The 27,200-nt window shown below is 36.2% G+C and overlaps 1 protein-coding gene and 1 long non-coding RNA gene across 9 annotated transcripts in view; one reads left to right on the top strand and one right to left on the bottom strand.

Annotated features, from left to right (window-relative positions):
- The window catches only part of LOC111097017, a 65,022-nt gene extending 53,545 nt beyond the window's left edge, over window positions 1–11,477 (bottom strand). Inside the window, exon 1 of the long non-coding RNA XR_005354311.1 lies at window positions 11,389–11,477. This is a non-coding gene — a long non-coding RNA (uncharacterized LOC111097017). The remainder of the gene's footprint in view (window positions 1–11,388) is intronic.
- Window positions 1–26,886, top strand: part of LOC484191 (serine/threonine-protein kinase MRCK alpha-like) — a 66,420-nt gene extending 39,534 nt beyond the window's left edge. For 7 of the 8 annotated variants that reach the window (XM_038527288.1, XM_038527286.1, XM_038527284.1 and 4 more), the window contains 7 exons: window positions 11,414–11,495; window positions 13,304–13,520; window positions 14,573–14,635; window positions 17,439–18,035; window positions 23,191–23,288; window positions 24,732–24,816; window positions 26,261–26,886. In XM_038527288.1, coding sequence (XP_038383216.1) covers window positions 11,414–11,495; window positions 13,304–13,520; window positions 14,573–14,635; window positions 17,439–18,035; window positions 23,191–23,288; window positions 24,732–24,816; window positions 26,261–26,391 — 1,273 coding nt within the window. In that variant the 3' untranslated portion in view covers window positions 26,392–26,886. The remainder of the gene's footprint in view (window positions 1–11,413; window positions 11,496–13,303; window positions 13,521–14,572; window positions 14,636–17,438; window positions 18,036–23,190; window positions 23,289–24,731; window positions 24,817–26,260) is intronic. The other variant, XM_038527285.1, reaches the window with a different exon arrangement.
- Window positions 26,887–27,200: the final 314 nt, after the last annotated feature.

Raw genomic sequence — 27,200 nt, 5'->3', positions numbered from 1 at the left:
CAAGCCCCTGGCAACCACGAATCTATTTCTGTCTCTGTGGATTTGCCTACTCTGGTTATTTCATATAAATGGAATCATATGTGAAGTTTGTGATTGGCTTCCCTCACTGAGCATACTGTTTTCAAGCTTCCTCCATGTTGCTTGTATCCATATTTAATTACTTTCTATGGCTTATGTCCTTTATCAGGTTGAGGGAATTCCCTTCTATTTCTAGTTTGTTGAATGTTTTTATCTGGAAATGGTGTTGGATTTTGACAAGTGCTTTTGCGGTGTCTATTGCAGGAATCATATGATTTTTTCCCCTTTATTAACACAGTGTATTATTACACTGATTGATTTTTTTAAACATAGAGCCTACCTTACATTCTTGGGACAAATCCCCCTTGGCTTTAGTGTGAGAAAAATAGGAATACCCTTTTTTACATGCTGCTGGATTAGATTTGCTGGAATTTATTGAGGGATTTTTCCATCTGCATTAATATAGAATATTGGTCTATAGTTTTCTTTTATTAGATATTTTTGTCTGGTTTTGGCGTTAGAGTAAAAATGGCCTCAGAATGAGTTGGAAAGTATTCTTTCCCTTCTTATTTTTTTGGAAGAGTTTATGAAGGACTGGTATTAAATATGTTTGGTAGAATTCACTAATGAAACCATCTGGTCTTCAACTTTTATTTATGGTAAGTTTTTAAATTACTAACTCAATCTTCCATTTTTTTTATTGGAATTCAATTTGCTGATATATAGCAATAACACTCAGTGCTCATCCCTTCAAGTGCCCCCCTCAGTGCCTGTCACCCAGACACCCCAAGCCCCCAACCCGCCTCCCATTCCACCACCCCTTGTTTGTTTCCCAGAGTTAGGAGTCTCTCATGTGCTGTCACCCTCTCTGATATTTCCCACTCATTTTCTCATGTGCTTGTTGGCCATGTCTATGTCTTCTTTGGTGAAATTTCTGTTCATGTCTTTTGCCCATTTCATGATTGGATTGTTTCTTTGCTGTTGAGTTTAATAAGTTCTTTATAGATCTTGGATACTAGCCCTTTATCTGATACGTCATTTGCAAATATCTTCTCCCATTCTGTAGGTTGTCTTTTAGTTTTGCTGACTGTTTCTTTTGTTGTGCAGAAGCTTTTTTAAGTCCCGATAATTCATTTTTGCTTTGGTTTCCCTTGCCTTCATGGATGTATCTTGCAAGAAGTTACTGTGGCCAAGTTCAAAAGGGTGTTGCCTGTGTTCTCCTCTAGGATTTTGATGGATTCTTGTTTCACATTTAGATCTTTCATCCATTTTGAGTTTATCTTTGTGTATGGTGTAAGGGAATGGTCTAGTTTCATTCTTCTGCACGTGGCTGTCCAATTTTCCCAGCACCATTTATTGAAGAGACTGTCCTTCTTCCAGTGGATAGTCTTTCCTGCTTTGTTGAGTATTAATTGACCATAGAGTTGAGGGCCCATTTCTGGGTTCTCTATTCTGTCCCATTGATCTATGTGTCTGTTTTTGTGCCAGTACCACATGGTCTTGATGATCACAGCTTTGTAGTACAACCTGAAATCTGGCATTGTGATGCCCCCAGCTCTGGTTTTCTCTTTTAATATTCCCCTGGCTATTTGGGGTACTATCTCAATATTTTCTAGCTATAAGTCCATTCAGATTTTCTATGTCCTCCTGAGTTATCTTTAATACTTTGTGTTTTCTAGGAATTTTTCTCTTCTTTTAGATTTTCTAATTTTTTTGGCATGTGATTGTTCATAGTATTACCTTATACTTCTTTTAATATCTGAAAGGTCAGCTAGTTATCTTGCCTGTCTCATTTCTGATATTAGTAATTTGAATCTTCTCTCATTTCTTTCTTGGTGTAGGTAAAGGCTTGTCAATTTTGTTAGTATTTTTAAAGAACCGACTTTCGCTTTTCTTTGTCTTACTTTTCTATATTCTTTTTTATTAATTTCTACTCTATTCTTTGTTATTTCCTTTCTTCTGTTTATTCTGGGCTTAGTTTGCTCTTTGTTTTCTAGTTTACTTAGGTGGAAAGTTAGGTTATTGAGTTGAGATCTTCACCCAATTATTCCTTCTGCCCCCTTTCGTCTCTCCTCTTACTTTGGGATTCCCATGATGTGTATCTTATTACTTATGGTCTCCTACAGGTCTCTCAGGCTCTTTTCATTTTTCTTCATTCTTTCTTCTTTCTTTTCCTCAGATTGGATAATATTAATTAACCTGTCTTCAAGTTCAGTGATTTTGTCTTCTGCCTACCCAAATTTGTTTTTAAGCCCGGCTAGTGAATTTTTCATTTCAGTTATTTTATTCTTCAACTTCAGAATTTCTATTTGGTTCTTTTTTTAAAAAATAATTTCAAATTACTTATTGATATTTTCTACTTGGAGAGATATCATCATCCTCATTTCTTCAGTTCTTTAGACATGGTTCCCTTTAGGTCTTCAAACATATTTCAAATAAATTTTTGTCTAATAAATTAAACATCTGGATTTCCCGGGGAACAGTTTCTACTGGTCACACTTTCCCCACATATTGGTCACTTATATGTTTCTTTGCATATCTTATAATTTTTTTCTTAAAAATTGGACATTTCAAATAATGAAATTGGCAACTCTGGTAATCAAATTGCACTTCCTTTCCAGGACTTGTTGTTGCTTGTAATTGTTGTTTGTTTCTTTGGTGACTTTTCTGAACTGATCTGTAAAGTCTTTATCTTTTTTATATGTTGTCACTGAAGTCTCTACTTTGTTAGCTTAATGGTCAGTAATGACTGTGCAGAGATTTTTTTTAAGCATCTGGATCCAATGTATCTCCCTGTCTTTGTGTGCAAATTGGGGCACTCCTTTGGTACTCAGCCAGGCAGTTGACAACATTGTCGTAGCCTTTACTTTCTACTTCCGCAAGTCATCAAGAATAATGGAAGAAATAATAGCTGAAAACTTCCCAAATTTGATGTAAAACAATCTACACACCCAAGTCAGCAAGAAGACCTTATGGCCTTCTCAGGTCTTTCCTGAATATCGCATAGACCCAGGAATGTTCATAGCCCTACAGATGTGCATTGACATCTAGATTACTAGCAATATATATTTCAGAGCTTTTTCAAGACTCTATGGACATCTTAGTCCCTATGTTATCTTTTTAAGATTTTTGATTAATCTCGTTTTTTTTTTTTCTCCCCCAATTGTTAAACACTGCCTAGGCAGCTGTGTAGTTAAGAGCTTTGTAGTTGTTTCTTCTAAGTGCCCCTTGGGGATGGATTTTCAAACTTGGAGAGCTCTAAGTTAAGTCAAATATACCAGTTTCTTCCTCATACCTCCTCCTCTTTCTGCCCCCCACCCCCCATGTCCACTGGCTTCTAGGATGCACTGTAAATGCAGGCTGCCATTTTTCAAGGCTACTGAGGAGCATGTGACAAGGGCAAGTTAAATTACCACAAAGCTCACGATCCCTACCAAGAGTTAGCTATTTTTCTTGAATAAATCCTCTTCAGATTGCCACAAATTTTGGTTATAGAGTTCTGAAAAAGTTGATTCTGATGAATGTTACCAGTTTTCTTTCTTTCTTTCTTTCTTTCTTTCTTTCTTTCTTTCTTTCTTTCTTTTTTTTTTTTTTTTATGAAGGAGAGAAACTTCAGAGACCCATACTCTGCCATTTTTACAGATGTCTCTTTAAGTGTTTATTACTAAATAATACTGAATCAGTGAACTCGTAGCAAGTACATCTTGTTGAAAGAAATGTGTTGAAAATAATGTGTTCTCTCCTTCCCCCTGCCTGTTCTGAATCTTTTAAGCCCCTTTCCACATTCCTCTTAGCGTATCTGGGTATCTGTCCTTGGCCATTTGCTCTTCTTCCTCTGCACATACTCTAGGGGATCCCATCATTTCCTGTGGCTCCAGGAATCACCTACACCATGATGACATGTTCTGCCTGAACAATTTATCACAGATTATGTGGGTCTCCATATTCATCCTATCTTATTTTGATTCCTTACTCACAAACTCTGTTCTATATTCTTCACACTAGTTAATGTCACCCTTGTCAGAAATTTGATAGTACCTTGAATAACGGGCAACAGGAAACCAGATTATCTTGAAGGCGACTTTGAAAGATTAGTCTGGCAGTAGATTTTTTTTTTTTTTATAGGATACTGTGTGTGTTTGGTGTTAGGGATAGGAAATGAAAGCAGTGCTGGAGTCAAATTCAGCTTGCAATCATCCATTCTTCAGATTGAGTAAGTGTCTGCACTAAGGTGATAGCTGTAGGAATTACAAAAGAAGAGATGAGTACAAGAAATACTACTAAGGTGATCTCACAGGACATGATGAGTGGGAGAAAAAGGAAAATGAAGAAAAGAATAACAATAATAGAGGGTACTGAGGTTTTAAGTCATCAAGAATAAGAAATGGGAAAAAAAGAATAAGAAATGGTTAACAGCAGTAAAGTTATAATGGAGAATGATCATATTGGGAGAAAGATATAAATTAGTTTTAGATGTTGAAGAAATAGAAAATTATCAAGTGAGCCAGATCAAACAAATTTCTACTCTCAACCCAAATGGAGAAACAGGGGCTCAGGCTGCTGGGCTGGCTCAGTCAGAAGAGCCATGCGACTTGATCTTGGGGTTGTGAGTTTGAACTCCATACTGGGTGTAGAGATTATCAAAAATAATTTTTTTAAATGCAGTAATAGGGACTATATTTAACTGTACCTCTGAAACAGCCAAGAAACTTACTTAAGGTGCTGGACATCAAATAAGAAAAGGCAATGATCCCTGAAAAGTGGAAACAAATGAGGTGCTCTCTATATTTGCCTCAAGTTACTGCCTTGTGAGAGCTTCTAGTACATAAAACAGGAAGTGGAATACCAGGCGGAGCCAGGTAGACTCCTAGAGTTGAAGACATGGAGCTGAGAGAGAGAGAGAAATCTCCAGGGACCTACAGACTATCTCATTCAGAGAGTCAGTAGATTACTGATCAGTACATGCACATAAAGAAACTACCAGAGGCCAGTGAAAGAACCACCTGAAGGATGAGAAAGAAGAGTGCTTGCTTGTTCCAACCAGCTAGACTGGGAACCTCATGATAATTGAATAATTCTATTATCTATTAAGTAACTGAATTTTAATTAAATATTATCCCACAAAGAGAATTCCAAGTCCAAACAGTTTCACCGAGGTATTTCTTTTCAGTTGAAAATCTAAGGAACACACAATACCAATTCTACATAAATTTTCCAGGAAATTGAGGAGCAGTTTCCTAACTCATACTATGGGACCTGCATTACCTTGATATGAAAGCCAGACAACACATTGCAGGAAAAATATAAACCTTTCTTCTCAAACTAATCCAGAAAATACAAGAGGAAGGAAAATTTCCAAATTCAATCTCTGAGGCCAGTAGCACCCTGATACCAAACCCAGATAAAGAGACACCCCCAAAAAAGAATTAGAGGCCAATATCTCTCATGAATATAGATGCAAAACTCTTCAACAAAATATTAGCAAACCAAATTCAATAATACATCAAAAAAATCATACACCACACATCAAGTAGGCTTTATGTCTGGGACACAATGGTGGTTCAGTATTCACAAAAATCAAGAGGACATGTCACATCACTAACAGGATAAAAGCCATATGATCATTTCCATAGATGCAGAAAAAGCATTTGACAAAGTACAATGTCCATTCATGTTAAAAACACTCTGCAAAATAGGTCTAGAGGGAATATAGCTCAATTTAATAAAGGCCTTATATGGAAAACCCACAACCAACATTATACTCAAAAGTGAAAAACTGAGAGCTCCCGCAGGTTCAGGAACAAGACAAGGATGTCCACTCTCACCACTTTTGTTCCACACAGTACTGGAAGTCCTAGCCACAGCATTTAGACAACATAAAGAAATAAAAACTAAATTGGTAAGGAAGAAGTGAAACTCTTGCTATTTGCACAAGACATGATATGGTATATAGAAAGCACTAAAGAGTCCACCAAAAAACTGGTAGAATTGATAAATGAATTTGGTTAAGTCACAGGATACAAAATCAATGTACAGAAATCTGTTGCATAATAATGAAGCAGTTCATAATAATGAAGCAGTAGAAAGTGAAATTAAAAAATAATCCCATTTACAATTGCACCAAAGACAATAAAGTATCTAGGAATAAACTTAACCAAAGTAAAAGACCTATACCCTTAGAAAACACTGATGAAAGAAGTTCAAGACAACGTGAAGAAATGGAAGGATATTCCATGCTTTTCGATCAAAGAAAAATATTGTTAAAATGCCTATACTCCCCAAAGCAATCTACAGATTTAATGCAATCCCTATCAAAATGCCAACAGCATTTTTCACAGAACTAGGACAATCTTACAATTTGTATGGAACCACAAAAGATCTTGAATAGCCAAAGCAATCTTGAAAAAGAAAAAAATTGGAATTATCACAATTCTAGATTTCAAGTTATATAAAAAAGTAATTAAAATAGTATGATACTCACATAAAAATAGGCACATAGATCAATAGAATAGAACAGAAATAAACCCATAATTATATACCCAACTTATCTTCAACAAAGAAGGAAAGAATATACAACAGGAAAAAGACAGTCTCTTCAACAAGTGGTGTTGAGAAAACTGGATAGCCACGTGCAAAAGAATGAAACTGGGCCACTTTCTTTCATCATCTGCAAAAATAAAATGTATTAAAGACTTCAATGAAAAAAAAAGACTTCAATGTTAGACCTGAAGCCATAAAAATCCTTGAAGAGACAATAATTTCTCTGACATCGGCTGTATTAACTCTTTCCTAGATACGTCTCCTGAGGCAAGGGAAATAAAAGCAAAAATAAACTGTTGGGATTACATCAAAAAAAGTTTCTGGATGGCAAAGGAAACAATCAACAAAACTAAAAGGCAATCTACTGAATAGAAGATATTTGCAAAGGGCACATCTGATAAAGGGTTGGTATCCAAATATATAAAGAACTGATACAAGTCAAAATAATCAAAATCAAATAATCCAATCAAAAGTGAGCAGAAGACATGAAAAGCCATTTCTCCAAAGACATACAGATGGCAAACAGTTATATGAAGAGATGCTCAGCATCCCTCATCATCAGGGAACTGCAAATCAAAACCACAATGAGGTATCACCTCACACCTGTCAGAATGGCTAAAATAAACAACACAAGAAACCACAAGTGTTGGTGAGGATATAGAAAAAAAGGAACTATCCTACATTGTTGGTGGGAGTGCTAACTGGTATAGGCACTGTGGAAAACAGAATGAAGCTTCCTCAAAAAGTTAAAAATAGAATTACCCTACAATCCAGTAATTGCACTACTGGGTATTTACCCCAAAACACTTATTCAAAGGGATACATGCACCCCTATGTTTACTGCAGTTTTAGTTACAATCACCAAACTATGGAAGCAGCCCAAGTGTCTATCGATAGGTGAATGGGTGAAGAAGATGTGGTACACACACACACACACACACACACACACACACACACACAATAGAATATTATTCAGCTATAAAAAAGAATGAAATCTTGCCATTTGCAACAACATGGAGAGACTAGTGTATAATGTGATGCAAAATAAGTCAGAGAAAGACAAATACCATATAATTTCACTTATATGTGAAACGTATAAACAAAACAAATGAGCAAAGGAAAAGAGAGAGAAAGACAAATCAAGAAAAATACCCTTAACTATAGAGAACAAACTGATGGTTACCAGAGGGGAGATGGGTAGAAGGATGGGGGAACTAGGGGATGGGGATTAAAGAGTACACTTAATCACGATGAAATAAAATAAAATAACAAAAAAGCACAAACCAATATTCTTTGTGAACTTACTTGCAACAGTCTTTACAAAATGTTAGTAAATTGAATCCAATGTTATGAAAAATTATATTGCATGATGAACAAGTATGGTATTTCAGGAAACTTGGGTTAACAAAATTAATTTACTATGTTAACATATGAAAAAGATCATGTCAATAGATACAGTACACACATTTGACAAAATCAAATTTATTCTTGAACTCTTAGAAGGGAGCTTCCTCATCCTGATAAAGGGCATCTATGAAAATCCTGTTAATTCATAATTAGTGCAAAAAAAGAATGCTTTCTCTCTAAGATCAGAAGCAAGACAAGGATATTTGCTTTCACCTCACCCTGATTTATTTAACATTGTATTGAAAATCCTAGCCAGGGAAGAAAAATAAATAAAATACATCCAGGTTGAAAAAAGGAAGTAGTGTTATTCTTAGACAAAAATGAACATCTATGAAGAAAATTCAAGGGGATCCCTGGGTGGCGCAGCGGTTTAGCGCCTGCCTTTGGCCCAGGGCGTGATCCTGCAGACCCGGGATCGAATCCCACGTCAGGCTCCCGGTGCATGGAGCCTGCTTCTCCCTCTGCCTGTGTCTCTGCCTCTCTCTCTCTCTGTGTGTGACTATCATAAATAAATAAAAATTAAAAAAATTCTATAAAAAAAAGAAAATTCAATGCAATCTACCATCTACAAAAAATCTATTAGAACTAATATATGAATTTAGCCAGCTTGCAGGATATATAATCAATATGTAAAGATGAATTGCACTTCTTTACACTAGCGACAAGTAATCAGAAATTGAAATTAAGTAAGCAATATCATTTGTACTAGCATCAAAACATATTAAAAGCTAGGCATCAATCTGACAAAAGATGTGCAAGACTTGTGCACTGAAACTATAAAATATTGATTAAAAAATTAACAAAGACCTAAGTAAATTGAGAGTGACTGGGTTCATGCACTGGAAAAGTCAGTATTTAAAAAATGTGAGTATTCCCAAAATTGATCTATGTTTTCAACACAATCTTAGTCAAAATCCCAGCAAGCTTCTTCATTGTTTACAGAAATTGACAAGTTAATTTAAAAATTCATAGGGAAATGAAAAAGAGAAGACACAAAACAACTTTGAAAAAAGAACAAATCCATAAATACATACACAAATATATACATATATATAAAATATTTATAATATACATACAAAATATATTTGCAAATATACAAAAATATACTTACATATATATATATATATACACATAATATATTTGTATATATATTTCTGGATTTTCTATTCCACTAACAGACAGTTGATCCCAAACAACACAGGTTTGAACTGTGCAGGTCCACTTATATGCAAATTTTTTTGATAAATACACTGTACTATGTGTTTTCCTTTCCTTATGATTTTAATTACACTTTCCTTTCTCTAGTTTATTTTATTAAATAATATAGTATGTAATATATATAAAATAGAAAATATGTGTTAATCTACTTTTTTATGTTATCAGTAAGACTTCCAATCAACAGCAGGCTACTAGCAATTAAGCTCTTGGAGAGTTCAAAGTTATACATGGGAATGCATGGGTGGCTCAGTGGTTGAGCATCTACCTTCAGCTCAGGTAATGATCCTGGGGTCCTGGGATCAAGACCCACATCAGGCTCCTTGCAGGGAACCTGCCTCTCCTTCTGCCTATATCTCTGCTTATCTCTCTCTCATGAATAAATAAAATCTTTAAAAAAAGTTATATATGGATTTCTGACTGCATAGGCATGGTCAGTGCCCCTAGTCCCTACATTGTTCAAGGGTCAACCATATACAGTATTTTATACAAGTTATAAAGGCTATCAACAAATGGTACTGCAGTTTTAGATATGCAAAAAAGATCAACTTTGATCCATACTTTTTTACCATATACAAAAATTAACTCAAAATAGATGATAAAAAAAATAGAACCAAATGTAAAACCTAAAACTATAAAGTACTCAGAACTAAACACAGGAGAAATCCCTTCTGATCTTGGATAAGACAAAGAATTATCTTATGTATAACATCAAAGCACAACACATACAAAAAAATTGATAAATTGGACAGTATAGTAATTTAAAACTTTAGCTCCTTAAAATGCACTGTTAAGAGAAGTAACGAGCTGCAAAGTGGGGAAAATCAAACTCCTCACAAAGACTTATATTCAAAATGTAGAATGAACTCTTAAAACTCAATGATAGAATAAATAGCTCAATTTCCAAAAACTGGGCAAAAATTTGAAAAGATACTTCAAGAAAGGAGATATGCATATGGCAAGTAAGCACATGAACACATGCTCAATATCATTATTAGGAAAATTCAAATAAACAACCATGTGATACCACTACACACCCATAAGAAAAGCTAAAATTGAAAAGATTGACCATTTCCAGTGTTGGGAGGATGTGAGGACTTACAGCATTCTTCCACTGCTTTGTAAATCCAGTAACCACTTTGGAAAAAGAGTTTGGCAGTTCCTTGAAACATTAAATGCACACCTACTGTGTCATCCAGTCTCTCTGCTCCCAGGTATTTTCCCAAGAGAAATATGTCCATGAAAGATATACAGGAATATTCACAGTAGCTTTGTTTAAAATAGCCTCAAACTCGAAACAACCTAAATGTTCATTATTGGGTGAATGGATACAATGTGACAAATTCATACAACGGAATATTACTCACCAGTGAAAAGAAAATGAAATATTATTCATCTATGCAACAACATGAATGAATCTCAATTATGCTGAGCAAAGCAGCCAGACAGAAAAAAATGCATATTGTATGTTTCCATTTATATAAAATGCTAGAAAATTCAAACTAATCTCAAGTGGCAGGAAGCAGATCAGTGGTTGACCGGGGAAGAGGAGGAATTACAAAGCTATTCGAGGAAACTCCTGTGGGTGACAGACAGGTTAATTATGTTCATTCTGTGGTGATGGTTTCACAAGTGTATACATAAATCAAAACTTTTCTAATTGTCCACTTTATAAATATGTGCAGTTATATGTCAAGTACACCTCAGTAACATTTAAAAAATCTATCAGATCAGCCTATCTGAGGGCACAAACTCCTTATTCTTGGCAGTGGCTTTGGGGTCAGTTAGGTGCTTCTATTCAAGTCTATGAGGACTGTCTGGGGTCAGCCTGGAGTTTACTTGGGTTTTGTTTTCTTTTTTAAGATGTATTTATTTGAGAAAGAGAGAGTGCTTGAATGGGAGAGAGGCAGAGCAAAAGGGACAGGAGGAGCAGACTCCCCACTGAATGAGAAGCCTGCTGTGGGGTTCCATCTCACAACCCTGAGATCACAAATCTGAGCCAAAACCAAAAGACGCTCAACCATCTGAGCCACCCAGGTGCCCCTACTTGGGTTTTCTGATAATATGCTGCTGGCCAAGCACTGCTGGTACAACTTGTTGATTACTATCAGTTACTACAGAAAAGAATGTTAAAAAAAAATCAATGAAGTTAAAATTGATGATTATGTTTATATATTGTTTTACTCACTTTCAGGTGATTATACTCACTTTCAGTGTCTTGATTTTTCTCCAGGGATGGAGCATTTTCTGTGAGTTCTGTCTGGCCCTCTGACTTCATTCCTGTAAGGAGAAAGGAAATGTCCCGTATGTTTAAAGTAAGCATGCATACTGCTATTGGATCACTTGATGATACATTTTGTTTCATCCCTTTCTTGGCTACCTACAGAGGGTCAAAGTGCTTTGTGCTGCTGAAGGTCACTGGAGGTTGAGATTTCAGAATGCTGGGCGATCATGTTCCCCTTCCTACCTCCCACTTGCCACAATAAATCTATCCCCCTGTTTCTATTTGGGAATAATGTAAAGAGCTTTTTACACGAGCCACAGTCTTTTCTTCCCACAGTTAAATCTAAGCCTTAAAATGCAAATGTTCCTGAGGAGGTCTGTTCCTTCTACACTAAATAGGAGGACAGATGTCAGGTCTATCGCAGAAAAGAAGCTTACAAAGCAGAGTCGTATCGGGAGTATGAAGGAAGAGGGGAAAAACTGACAGAGAAAGAGTGATGACCTCCTTCAAGGTCATCATGACTGACGGTTCATTGTGGACATGCAGTAGCATGAGTGTGCGGCTTCTGAACTAGAGGCACTCTGTAAAATTGTTTCCTTTGAGGCAATCTTTTGAAGTCAATTCAAATTCAAACCAAGAGAAAAAATCAAGGAAGGATATACTTTTGCAATCTCTCTTTATCTTTTTAAAGATAAAGAGATTTAAAGGATTTGTTTTATTTATTTTAGAAAGGGCGAGTGAGTGCACAGAGGGAGGGGTAGAGAGAGAGGAGAGAGAAACACAAACAGATGCTGTCCTGAGCATGGAGCCTGACATGGGGCTTGATCTCACAACCCTGGGATCATGACCTCAGCCAAAACCAAGAGTCACATGCTTAACTGATTGTGCCACCCAGGCACCTCTGTGATCTCTTAAAAAAAGAAACACTCTGCTCTTTAAAATTAATATAGAAAATTAAAGTGATTCTTTATAAAGTGACAGAGAAAACAAAGGACTGTGGTCCCCTTGTGACCCAGGTGGTCACAGTTAACCCATGACTCCTGTATTTAACAAAGGCTGCACACAGGTGTTCCTAGTATAGACTCCACCCAACCACCAGGAAACCGTAGAGAGACCTGGGGCCATTGCTACTGACCTAGGAAGCAGGAATTTATTATGCTACTGCTGCTTGATTGAGGTTACAAAAGAAAGTTTTACATATAAATTTAGAGCGCTGCTAGGCTAAGTATGTATTTTTAAATTTACATTTTATTTGCCAGTCACTAGTAATGATGTAAGTTATAGGCACGTAGCAGCTAGGAAAGCATAAGTACATCTAAGTATTTGTGACTTAACAACAAAGGGCCCCTGAATGTTGCGTAATATCAAAATTGATTATGATGACTGCAATCAAGACATATTGCCTGATTGCAATTAAGACACATCAAAAAGATGCAAAGCTGTGTCTAGAATTGAAGACAGGCTCAGAGTGGGGGTTCTGGCATCAGACTGCCAGCAATTTCCCCCACTGTGCCTGCCTTCTCATCTGCAAAATGGACAGAATGATGGTGTCTACCTGCTGAGTTTTCCATGGGTATTAAATCAATTAACCTATGTACTTTTATTGGAGCAGTTCCTGGTACAGAGTCAACACTCAATAAATTGTAAACATTTTCATTGATTGAGTTCAATATTACTTAGAATACCCAGCATTTTTATGAGGATCAAAATAGAAGTAATTCTGACATTTTGCTTTTGGCCTGGGTTCTGATGCTTATGTCATTCATTCTACTACCCAGGAAGAGTGTAATAGTATTAGAAGTGTCATCTACCAATGATGATTTTGATGAAAAATGCTAAACAGGCAGGCTTAAAGAGCTCTGCTTTCTTATAACTGAGATACTCCTTAAATCATTGCAGGTTACGGCTTCTCAGCTCTCGGCGCCTAGCAATAGGTACTCAGTACCAATCCTTGCAGACAGCGAGAATGACAAGTGTGAGTGGGTGGGAGTGCTGAGTGACTTGCACAGGATGCTGAGAAAAAGTCACTCCAGAGACCGCTCAGTCTATGTTCTAAAAGAGGCTTATGATAGCAGTCTGCCCCTGATCAAAACCACCCAGACAGCTGCAATCATAGGTATGAATTTACAGCATTTATGCCCTAGATTCGTGTGCCTCATCCCAGTCTCCAGATCGAGATCTGAAAACCACAACTTAATTCACAATTCACATGTCAGCCAGACCTTCCCCGCAGCCTGCCTGCCCATTACCACTCTGCAAAATATTAATATATTGATTCTATGATGGTTCCCCAGGCCCTGTGTAAAATGATGTCTCTTTAATATATAGTAATACCTTTCTTGAGTCTGAATAATTCTGAGTTCCCAAACCCATCTGGTTCCAATGCACCAGTAGTGTGACCCTGTGTAGTCATTGTGAGCTACCAACCTTGGGGGCAGAGACCATACAGATATGAATATCTGTATTCCCAATACCCATAACTAAATAAATAAATGAACAATAAGTGAGCAAAGGAATGAATTGTTAAGATCAATATTCAATAAACAAGAATATTTTCATTTCCCAAATATCATTTCTTACATTAAAGCCACTTTGCTACTTATTGCTATGTAACATGGAATCTGTTACTACTGTGCTCATGTGTTAAGAACGGATAATTCCTGCTTTCCAGTTATGAAGAGGATTAAGTGAGCTAATATATGTATAGTTCTGTGCTTTGTATTCAAAGCATTTGCTCAATAAAGTACCATCTTTGCACTCTTAAGTTTTAGTTCTCAGTGTGTTTTTACATACACTCAGTGCTGTTACAGTTCAGGCCAGGAGCACTGATAAATTAATGACACTTTTTTTTTTCACTTAGGAGATAGTTACTTATTCATATCCAATTTAAAAATATACTATTACTTAAATTTCTTTTCAAGTATTTGTAAAGATTATATGATCTCTCTAAGGAGAAAAGTAATGTTTTATTTTTACTTCTCTAATCTGAAAGAAAAATAATAGCACAAATTTATTATTGTTTTTCATTTTTATATATGCTAAATATGTATCTAATTTGACTTTTAAACTTTTTTCATATTGAAAAATTTGTCCAGTTTATTTTAATAGCTTTACTTAATGTTTGCAAAAAAAAAATCCTTGACGTTTATATTTATGTGTCAAATATAGATCACAAAAGAATTGCTCTGGGAAATGAAGAGGGGTTATTTGTTGTGCACGTTACCATAGATGGTAAGATGAGTCTTTACTGTTCTGCTATAACTCTAAAAATAACAGTATCAGATTTGTTCCTTTTTTTCTGTAAAAGAAATCTTCTAGATCTGGTTTGATGTGTTTTTAAGTCAAATGTTGACTTTTCTAATATCCAGAGATCCATAATCCCCAGAGTCTAAATGTCTTCATAGGTGATTTTATATAATAAATCCACCATAAGAACTCAGCTGTCGGGATCCCTGGGTGGCGCAGCAGTTTCGCACCTGCCTTTGGCCCAGGGAGCGATCCTGGAGACCTGGGATCGAATCCCACGTCGGGATCCCGCTGCATGGAGCCCGCTTCTCCCTCTGCCTATGTCTCTCTCTCTCTCTGTGTGACTATCATAAATAAATAAAAAATTTAAAAAAAAAGAACTCAGCTGTCTCCAAGTTGGCACCTGAAAGAACACACAGTTCTGTTTTCCCCTCCCCCCATAACATCGGCCCCACAATGATTAACAACATATAAATGAATAGTTCCTAGAGAATAGCAGAATTCTTTGTTTTTGTCTGGGTGCTCACAGTTGCTTGAGGGAGAAATGGGGGACTAGATGAAATCAGAGCCATTCAATACCATTGTCCTCTTGAATGTCTGGCACCTGAACCATGGCTGAGCTTAAGGAGAACCTGCATTTGAAGGTGACTAGCTGTGTTCTGCATTGAAGGCCTCCTGTGCTGTGTGGGTGACTCAGTGCCACTGGGGAGGCCCATGAAAAGTCCACCAGGTGTCCAGCATGAGAGCAGGAGCTGGTCTCTTGTTGTTTGACACCACACGCCATGCACTTAAACAGTGCCTAGCATACAGTAGCCATTCATTACACTTATTGTATAATAAAGGATTAGTGCCAGAAAAAAGGACATTTTTACTCTTTTTTTTAAAAGATTTTATTTATTCATTCATGAGAGACACGGAGAGAGAGGCAGAGAGAAAAGCAGGCTCCATGCAGGGAGCCCAACGTGGGACTCAATCCCAGGACCCCAGGATCACGCCCTGAGCCAAAGGCAGACACTCAACCGCTGAGCCACCCAGGGATCCCAACATTTTTTACTCTTATAAAAAAGTAGTATGTTTCCATTTGTTGGACATTGAATGGTGTTTGGCCTGCTGCCTAGAATCTCAGGGCTTAAGTTTATTATGCTAATTTACTTAATAAGTTAAATAAATAAATAAATATTTATTATGGTATTATGTTAATTTTATTATTAAGATAATTGTTATTTCTGGAATAATTACTTTTATTTTTAACTTATATGATTTTTGGTCTCTTTTCCCTTCCTATCCTTTTCTATCCCTCCCAGATCTACACTGAGATTATGTCTTTGATTTTCTTAGAACCTGACTTAGACTCACTGGAGTAATAAATAGGAGAGAATTTAAAAATAAGAAAACATTCTTACAGTAAAGGAAACCATTTTTCAAATGGCTTCATTTTCAAGAAAATGAGAAAGGCAATGTACTGAATATGAGAATATATCTGCAAAATCGTATCTGAAAGGGTATATATCTAAAATATATAAAGAAATCATATAACTCAATAACAAAAAAATCTCCAAACTGATTTAAAAATAGTCAAAAGAAAGGATTTGTATAGACATTTTTTTCCCCAAGAAAGACATATAGATGGCCAACAGGGACAATGAAGAGGCACTTAACATCTTAATCATCAGGAAAATGAAAATCAAAACTACAATATTATTCTTAACTGTTAGAACGGCAATTATCAGAAAGATAAGGAATAACAAGTACTGGCAAGGATGTGGAAAAAAGGGAACTCATATACTACTGGTGGGGATGTAATTTGGTTCAGCCATTGTGGAAAACAGTATGGAAGTTCTTAAAAAAAAAATAGAATTACTAAATGACCTACCAATTCTAGTTCTGGTGATTTATCCAAAGAAAACAAAAACACTAACTGGAAAAGATATCTGCATCCCTTTGCTCACTCACTGAAGAGTTATTTTTAATAACCATGATATGAAACAACCTTAGTGTCCATCAATTGATGGATAGATAAAAAACGTGGTATTCTATACAATGGAATATTATCCTGCCATAAAAAGAACATCTTTCTATCTCTGACAACATGGATGGACCTTGAGGGTATTATGCTAAGTAAAATAAGACAAATATCATATGATGGTTCTTTTATGTGGAATCTAAACAAACAAAAAACCAAACAATTACCTGGAAACACACACACACACACACACACACACACACACACAAAATGGGCTCATAGATAACAGAGAACAGATTAGTGGTTGCTAGAGGTGGGTGGGGGGAAAAATGGATAAATGGGGTTAAAAGGTACAAACTTCCAGTTATAAAATAAATAAGTCTTGGAGGTATGATGTACAACATGGTGACTATAGTTAATAATACTATATTGTATATTTGAAAGTCGCTGAGAGAGTAGATTTTAGAAATTCTCATATGAACAAAAACTTTGTTAAATGCATATGATGCTGGATGTTAATTAGGCTTATTGTGATCATTTTGCAGTATATACAAATATTGAATCATTCTGTTATACTCCTGAAATTAATATAATGGTATACTTCAATTATACCTCATTAAAATTTTTTAAAATAAGACATTGATAATGTGAAGGTGACTTGCCATTTTATTTGTAAAAAATTTATTCATATTAATAACATTGAGAAGACTTATGAGATCATCTTTGCCTTTTTCAACTGCTTTTCTGTAAAATTGAAGAGTACATTCAAGATAAAGAGATTATTCTAAATTTGAAAATGACATAAAATTATGTTTATTTGTGTAGAAATTATTCAGGTTGGTGACATGAAGAAGATTTATCAGATTGAGCTTATTCCCCATGGCCAGATGGTTGCAGTGATCTCTGGGCGAAGTCATCATGTGCAACTGTTCCCCATGTTGGCTTTGGATGGACGGAAGACTGACATTCACAAGCTGGCAGAAACAAAAGGGTGTCACACAATGACTTCTGGAACAGTGTGCCAAGGGGCTCACACATGCCTTTGTGTGGCCAGGAAAAGCCAAGTCTTTTGTTATGAGCTGTTTCAGAGCAAGAAAATTTCTCACAGAAAATTTAAAGAGCTCCAAATCCCAGCCAATGTCCAGTGGATGGCCATCTTCAGTGAACAGCTTTGTGTAGGATTCCAGTCAGGATTCCTGAGATACCCCTTGAGGAGAGAAGGAAGTCCATACAGGATGCTCCACTCACATGACCCTACACTGTCATTTATCGTGCATCAACCAGTGGATGCTCTCTGTGCAATTGAGATCTCCAGTATTGAGTACCTGTTATGTTTTAAGAGCATCGGAATTTACACGGACAGCAGGGGCCTCCGATCTAGGCCAACTGAACTGATGTGGCCAGCAACGCCAACTTATTGCCGTAAGGCTATCTTACAATTTGTTCCCTTGTCTTTCTGTATCTCTCTTCCCTTTTTAAAAATTTTATTTCTATTTCCTCTATTGTTAATGACAGATTTGATTTTTGAAAACATCACTGAAGATAACTTCCTGATTTTTCTCTTTTTAAATAGAATAATGAAGTTATAGCTAAGTCATACATGTGATAAGTTAACCTTTTTACTATATTCACAGGAAAATTTACCCTGAATATATCCTTAATTCAAATTGCTTCTTGTAAGCTCCTAAATAGATTATCTTCAGGGTCATTGAAAATCACATGCATGTTCCTAAACCGTAAGAAATAGTTACCAAAGTATTTTTTGGCTTTTAGGTTTAGTTTATGTAAAGTATACATGTTATGTTCTTAAATAGTTTTAGCTCATTTCACATTTTATTGAAGCAGGCCATCATTTTATAAATTAAATACAGCCTTTTTAAAATCTACTTGGAGAATAGTATTGGGCACTTAATATGAACAACTTAACTCTGGCAAGGGTTAAGAGCATAATATTAAACATAAGATAGACTAGTCTGTGTCTGTGTGGAGATTATAATCATGAGATGAGACCCATAATTAAACAAGTGCTGTGATAGGAGAACAGAGAATTCTACAGGGGCCCAAAGAAGGTATGCTTAATCTAAAACAGTGAGTCAGGGAAGGCCAGCTAAAGAAAGAGAAGTATTTTTGTCTTTCAATACTTTAAAACACATTCCACTCTTTTCTGACTTCCATTATTTCTGATGAGAAATCAATAATTTTCATTGTTGTTCCCTTTGTTTTTTTCTATTTAGCTGCTTTAAAATTTTTTCTCATTATCTTTAGTTTTCAGTAATTTGATGTGCTTACATGCAGCTTTATTTGTTTTTTTGTATATATTCTGCTTGGGATGTTCAGAACTTTTTGGGATCTGAAGATTGATATCCTTCATTAAGTTTGGAAAATTTTTAGGCATTTTATTTTCACAAATTTTTCTAACCTATTTTTTCTTTTTTTTTAAATTTATTTTTTATTGGTGTTCAATTTACTAACATACAGAATAACCCCCAGTGCCCGTCACCCATTCACTCCCACCCCCCGCCCTCCTCCCCTTCTACCACCCCTAGTTCGTTTCCCAGAGTTAGCAGTCTTTATGTTCTGTCTCCCTTTCTGATATTTCCCACACATTTCTTCTCCCTTCCCTTATATTCCCTTTCACTATTATTTATATTCCCCAAATGAATGAGAACATATAACGTTTGTCCTTCTCCGACTGACTTACTTCACTCAGCATAATACCCTCCAGTTCCATCCACGTTGAAGCAAATGGTGGGTATTTGTCATTTCTAATAGCTGAGTAATACTCCATTGTATACATAAACCACATCTTCTTTATCCATTCATCTTTCGTTGGACACCGAGGCTCCTTCCACAGTTTGGCTATCGTGGCCATTGCTGCTATAAACTAACCTATTTTTTCTGGGGATCAAATTACACATTTATCAGACCTCATGTTTAAAATATATTTGTTTATTCAAGAGAGTGTGCCCACGCATGAGTGGATGGAGTGGCGGAGGAGGGGAGAGCAGAGGGAGAAGCAGACTCCTCACTGAGCAGAGAGCCTGACTGGGCTGGATCCCAGAACCCTGAGATCATGACCTGAGCTAAAGCCAGATGCTTAACTGACTGAGCCACCCAGGCCCCTCCAGACCTCCTGATTTTGTTTCATAGGTCATTGAGGTTTTTTTTTTTTAATCCTTTTTTCTGCTTCAGTTTGAATAATTTCTATTGGTTACATCTTCAATTTCACTGATCTTTTCCCCCTGGCTTATCCAGGAATTAAGCATTTCAGATATTGTATTTTGTGTTTATAATCTAAAGTTTTTTGAAATTTCCACTTAGTGATATTGTCCTATCTTCTAATATATTAATATTTTTTACAAAGTCCTGAACTACTTACAATAATTACTTATAACTATTCCAACATATGGCTCATCCGTGGGTCTGTTTCTATTAAATTCCACTCCCCCCCTGGTCAAGGATGATATTTTCCTTTTTTATATCTTATTATTTTTTTATCCTTTGCTGAATGTTATGAATGTTATGACATAAGGACTTTAGACTGTATTATGTATTTCTCTAGAGAGTACTGTATGTTTTGTTCTGATAGGCAATTAATCTGACGAACTAGCCACCTTGGTTTTGCTGATACTTGGCTTTAGACTTTGTTAGAATGGGTCTATTTTGGTTTTGCTTTTAGTCCTTACTCCTAAAGAATGGCCTTTCTGGGGCCTCAAATAAATGCCCAGGTTTTTTACCAATGTTTCTCCACCCACTCTGTCTAGGTCAGAAATCTAATGTCTTTCCAGCACTGTACTACCTATGATATTTTTGTTCATCCCTCAATGCTCTGAGCAGGTCTCATGGAATTTTGCTCTGTTCATGAGCTGCTTTGGATTTGGCCAGGGACTTTGAGGGAACTGGTATGTAGATGTCTGGGACAACCTTTGTCTTGGCTCTTTCCTCTGTGTACTCTACCTTGCAAATTCCAGACACATTAGAATCTGTTTCCTCTGCCCAGCAAAACTTCTACTCTCTTCTTGGGCTCCATTTTTTCTGCATAACAGTTTGGAGATTTTCCCTAGCAGAAAGCTAGGGGAATATAGGATCTCCCTTATGTCTTTCCCCTTTTTTAGGAATGGCAGTCCTGTGCTGTATACTAATACCTAAAAAGTTTTTTCATATACATTTTTTTCCAGTTTTATTATTATTGATGGTGGCAGGGTATGTTCAATATCATCTGCTCTGTCATAACTGGAACAGGCCATCCACACTGCACTTTGTGAGCAACTATAATAAGTTCACTGTTTCAGGCATGGGGTTCAAGATGACAGTTCAAGAGATGGGGCTGGAGGAAGTCTCATGAGCCATAGCACAGGTGTTTTGCAGGCACATGGTTAGATTTGCATTTCAGAAAAATCCCCAGGTTCCAATGGTTAGATTAAAGATGATGCAAAGTGAGGCTGGAGGCCCAGAGACCAACTTGGAGGTCACTGTAGAAATTGTGGATTAAGGTAGAGGCAGTTAGGGTGGAGAGGAGAGAATTTGAGGGATATTGAAGAGATCTAACTGACAAAACTTTACACTTGATTGGAAGTTGAAGCTAAGGGACAGGACAATTAGTAATGATTCTTGGATGTCAAAATTTGCAAATGAGTGGATACCACTGATATTTACTAATAAAATACAAGGAAAGGTGGACTCAGATGGACAGGGGACAAAGGTTGTGACCATTTAACTTATTTTTTTGTTGTGTTGTTGAAACACTTCAAATAAAATCCCAGAAGTTATCATTCCACTTCTATACATTTTACATTACATCTCTAAAACTCTGGACATTTTTTCATAAAACCACATTGCTATCATTACCCTTGAAGAAGTTATCAGTGATTCTCATTGACATCAAATACATAGTCCATAATCAAATATTCCTTGATTATCAAAAAGATGTCTCTTTTGATAATGTATTTCTTGCAGTCAAAATCTGAAGAAGGTGCACACATTGCATGTTATTGTTAGACCTTAAATAGCGTCTCATCTTGAGTACTCTTCCATGTCACTGATTCCTTGTCCTGTAGGATGTTCCACAATCTGAATGTTTCCTCATTGTGTGTTTTTTTCTTCTTTTATATCCTAAATTTCCTGTAACTGAAAGTGAACTCTAACTTTTTAGTAAGAATACTTCATTAATAGTGTTGTGTATGCCACACTGAAGCACATTGGGCCACATGATGTCTGTTCATCTAGTTGTGGCAATGCTAAAATAAATTACAAGTTTCTTATGTTGTCAGCCTGATTCCCTGGACACAGGGAGGCAGCACAGGTCAGAGAACCAAGAAATGCAAATGTTAGAGTGATGGTCAGGGGCAAGAAGCCCACAAAAAAGAATTCTGGGAGGCAAGTATCACTGAGCAGTCAAGCAAGACAGATTGAAACATGTCAATTGGCTTCAGCAATAATTGGTGGTTGATGACTTGCTGTTTTAATGGAGGAACTAGGGCACAAGTCAGACTGCTTGGATGAAGGTGTGAGTAGGGCTGAGAAGTCGGGGAAGAAAGATAGAGGGCACTCTTAAGAGCTTGACTATAAGAAAAGAAGGATGGCACCACGAGAGCCTTGCTGCTGTTTTAATGGAGAGATATTCATGTTGAGAGGTGAGAAGTTCGTAGTCATAAATTATTAGTGGTAATGTAGAAAGTTCCAAAAATGTTAGTGGCTCCAAGTTTTCACTGCTTTGTTCATTAACTTCACTCTCCACACATACTTTTCTAATCTTACACTATATTCTTGCTGTGAGCTGAATTAGTTTAGGAGCTGCAGGTTTTGGAATGTTATACAATTACTCAATAAAACTGCTCTTAGATGAAAATGTTAGAAAGCTTTTTGTCAGATTTTCACTGTTTGTGTCAAACTCTAAAATGTAACCCATGTACCTCATTTGTTTTTATTTATTTTAACCATATTAAAATATTTGAGACAGCAAATGGACTATTAATGGACATTAATTATAATTAATATTCTATAATTAGATTATAATGAGATTCTCTCAGGTTTTCAATCTGAAGTTTTTTTTTCTGGAGTTTTTTTTTAATGTATTAGGACTTAGCAAATACAATTCATCATGAATGCTGTGTAATTACATTCATACCACAATTTTGAAATGATGAAATTTTAGAAATGGAGGACAGATTATTGATTCCCATGAGTTAGGGAAAGAGGGGGATGTAGGTGGGATTATAAAAACCCTGAGAGATCCCTGCGGTGGTATAAATATTATCTTGATTGTGGTGGTGGATATAAGAATCTACACAGGTGATAACATTGTTTAGACCAACACATGCACACACACACACACACACACACACACACACGTAAACTGGTGATATCTGCCTAGGATGGGTTGATTGATTTGGTCAATGTCAAGGATCCTAGTTTTGCAAAATCTTGCATTGGGTGGTACTAGGCACAGTGTGCAAGAGATCTTTCTGTATTATTTCTTAAAATTGCATGTGAATTTATATTTATTTTAATAAAAAAATTCAGTTTAAAAATGAATCCTGAAGCCCACACTCGCTGTCACCTCCTCCCCATCTCCCAGGTTACAATGCCCCATATCTCTCCGTGTACAGTGAAAATGCAGTGGACATCTTTGATGTGAACTCCATGGAATGGATCCAGACTGTCCCCCTCAAGAAGGTGATTTGACATTGAGATCATGTGACTTATGAATTACTGACTAAAAATGGAAACAGGAATATTCATTTGTGTATTTACTAATTTGGAAGCTGAACTGAAAGTAGAAAATCCACACAGAAACCCAAATTGGTTAATTTTATTACTAGTATAAAAGCTATTTTGTGATACATACTTGCATTATATGAAGTAGATTGTCATGATATAAATAGTATTTATTATGTATTTATTTATATCATACACTGTAGATACTATATCCCACATTCAGTTGTTACTTTTATTTGTTACTAATTTTCACTTAGTATAATTTTGCATCTTAAGAAGGAAAATTCTATATGCTAAGAAAAAAAAAAAAAGAAAAATATATAACCAAAGCTGTGTTTCAGATTCTCAATTAGGATTTTACAAATTTACAATAAAAAATTATCTCTACTACACAAATAAACACAAATAAAAATGTAAAAGATTGCCATTCTGTAAGGAAAGATTACTGAAGATTTAAGAAAAATTAAATTTTGGGATAATTATACAAAGCATGAACTATGTTATCAAAAAAAGTTTATATAGGAATAAGATGAAGAAAGTAGTCACAATCATGTGGGATTTTGCCTTACTTTTTTAAAAATAATTTTTAAAAAATTTTTATTTATGATAGTCACACACAGAAAGAGAGAGAGGCAGAGACATAGGCAGAGGGAGAAGCAGGCTCCATGCACCGGGAGCCTGACGTGGGATTCGATCCCGGGTCTCCAGGATCGCACCCTGGGCCAAAGGCAGGCGCTAAACCGCTACGCCACCCAGGGTTCCCGATTTTGCCTTACTTTAAACAATATCAGCTGTGGGAAAAGCTTTTGCAAGGACTGTCCAAGTACATAATATGTGAAAAATTTCTAGCATTCCAAATGTGAATCACTCATCTTAACTGTTTGGTAAAGTGAATTTGAGGCAGATGAATCTTCTGAAGATAACCTTTTATGATGTGATAGCCTTTAAAAAGTCACTAATAACTTTTAAAAAGTTACGTTAAAAATTAAATGTAGGGATCCCTGGGTGGCGCAGCAGTTTGGCGCCTGCCTTTGGCCCAGGGCGTGATCCTGGAGACCCTGGATCGAATCCCACGTCAGGCTCCCTATATGGAGCCTGCTTCTCCCTCTGCCTGTCTCTGACTCTCTCTCTCTCTCTCTCTCTCTGTGTGACTATCATGAATAAATAAATCTTAAAAAAAAATTAAATGTATTTCTATTTGTTGTCAACTTTCAGATTTCTTTAACCTATGATATTAATGTTTCTGAAATTTTATCCATGACTTTATAACAACATCCAACCCCTTTGATTGGTATTTTATTTTTTTTTAAAAAAAGATATTTATAACTTTAAAATACATACCTACAACTTAATTTTGAAAAGTATTTGTTGAGATAGTAATCTTGCTTTTTATTATTTTAGGTTCGACCCCTGAATAGTGAAGGATCCCTAAATATTTTACTTTCGGAGACAATTAGATTAATATATTTCACAAATAAGATGACATGTAAGAAACAACTTCTTCTTAGTAGAACTACTTCTAAGAGACCATATCTCTACCTGACTTCCCAAGGTCACAGAGCAAGTGAGCAGAGATCTGACATTGATCCAATGCCCTAGTGGCAAAGAGTGATTCTCCATCATTGCATATCCATGGAGATAAAACATTCATTTCTGGCACACCACTTATTTTCCAGCAGGACCTATCTAGGCATGGTTGGACATAAGCACCTGTAAACAACATAATCACTATTTACAATGTCCACTGTGAAGACTTCACCCACTTTCTTACAAGCTGAGTGCACCAAGCTGCAGTGCATGTGCTGCTAAGAAGATGCAGGTCCCTAGTCCTACTTCAATTGTCTCCATCTATATTTTCAGATTCTAGGAGATTTGTGGTATGAAAAAAGCCACATGGATTCATTTCTTTTTTTCTCCCTTAATGCACACATAGTGTAGCTAACTATTAGTTTGCTAGGGCTGCCATGACAAAGTACCACTGACCAGGGGGCTTACACCACAGAAATGTACTGGCTCAGTCCTGGAGGCTACAAGTTCAAGATCAGGGTGTCAGAAGGGTTTGCTCCCTTTGAAGGCCGAGAGAGACAACCTGCTCCAGGTTGGTCACCACAATGACTTCAACTTAACTTGACCATTTGCAAATATCCTATTTCCAAATAAGTTCACATTCACAGGTACTGAAGGTTAGGACATCAGTACATTTTGAGGGAGACTCAATTTAACTTGTTACAAGCTTATTTTCTTTTTGAAGTCTAAGACAGTTTTTAAGGTTTCAGGGTGACAGTTCTTATTTACTGCTTGACATTAAGAACTAAAATAGAGTGGGCTCTGGACTTCTAGGGGTCTAAAGAAGATTGCATCCTTCCCCAAGATCAGAAGAGGCAGAGAGTAGAGGCTGATTCTTGCATTCTGTAGAAGGGAATTGGTGGGGAGGGGAGCCACTTTACTCCATCTTTGTACCTCTTCCTCCTATTGTGGGCCTCAGAAATACTAGTTTTGTTACAGTAATTGTTTTTATCTATAGAAAGAGTCACCCTTTACATTTTATCCTGCAGCACAAAAGAATATTCTAATGCCCTTATACCACAAAATTCTGGTAGGAGGAATACAGCACAGACACATGAGGGCCAATCAAAGTGGAAGAACACCAATGCAACTGCTCTCTTCTTAAAGAAGTGGTTTTGGTTTATAGATATACGTTAGTGCATATTTATTTTTCAAGTATTGTTTAAATTGAAAGTTATATTCTGTTCATGAGTGCTCCCTTCATATTCTTGATAACGGATGCCATAAGCATCCAGTTTTAACTTTTAAAAATAAGAGCAGTATATTTGTGCAGTTCCTTGTGAGAGTAATGTGAAATTAATGGATGGAGAGGCATTTTAACAGTTTAAAGGACGCTAATGTTTTATATTTAAAAATATGTGTAGATGGAGATGAGCTGGTATTTCCCGAAACATCAGAGAGTCATCAGAAGCAAATGGTCCGACACCTCCACAGCAAGCGACGATATTCCTTCAGAGTTCCCAGAGGGAAGGAGAGGCTGCCCATAGGGCTGTGATCACCATCCTTCACATGTGGGCCAGAAGGACGACTCCAGAACCACATGTTATTTGATGTTATTTGGAAGAAAAATAAATAAATTTCTGAAACTTGGGCAGAAATCTCTGTTCACATCAGTGTTATGTTTATTTCTCTGTGAAACTTCAAAGGAAACCTTTATGTAGTTAAATATAAATGGAAGTGTAACGTCAATTTGTTTTTCCATGAGTGCGGAATAACTGAAATTCGGTATGTAAGCCTCCATATAACATAAATATAGAACAAATGTGGATACACATTGTAACATATGCCCCCAAATCATTTTGTGAACAAATAAACAGTACTGTGTATGCATACAGATTGATTACTCTCTGACTCTGGATGTGTTTTGCTTTGACTTTAGGATAACCTTTGGTAATAAGCCATTATTTGGCAATAATTTCTGTAACTGAAGAGGCAAAAAAAAAAAAAAAAAAAAGTTGACCTTCTTTGGATGACAAAAACATTCCTAAAGTGGTGCAAATTCTTTTAAAAGAGCCATAATCATATTAAAAAATACATAACATGGCAGAGCTTCTTTGATGTCTGTAGCTGTTTAAGGCAATATTTCTACCAAAAACTTTGTAGTTTTTCAAGCTTCAAATTTTCAAGTCTTTTTGAAATAAATCTTTGAAAATCTTCAATCATAATTGTGGATTTCTTTGTTTTTTCATTTAACAGCCAACAATTCTGGCTTCATATACTTTTGAAGCATTTTTTTGGATTCTCATGCAGTTAGGTTATGTTAGATAAGATAATTGATCTCATCATTATAAAAATTTCATCTTT

Source organism: Canis lupus, chromosome 1, assembly GCF_011100685.1.
Source record: "Canis lupus familiaris isolate Mischka breed German Shepherd chromosome 1, alternate assembly UU_Cfam_GSD_1.0, whole genome shotgun sequence".
Taxonomy (NCBI): Eukaryota; Metazoa; Chordata; class Mammalia; order Carnivora; family Canidae; genus Canis; species Canis lupus.
This window is presented reverse-complemented; position numbering and strand designations above follow the sequence as displayed.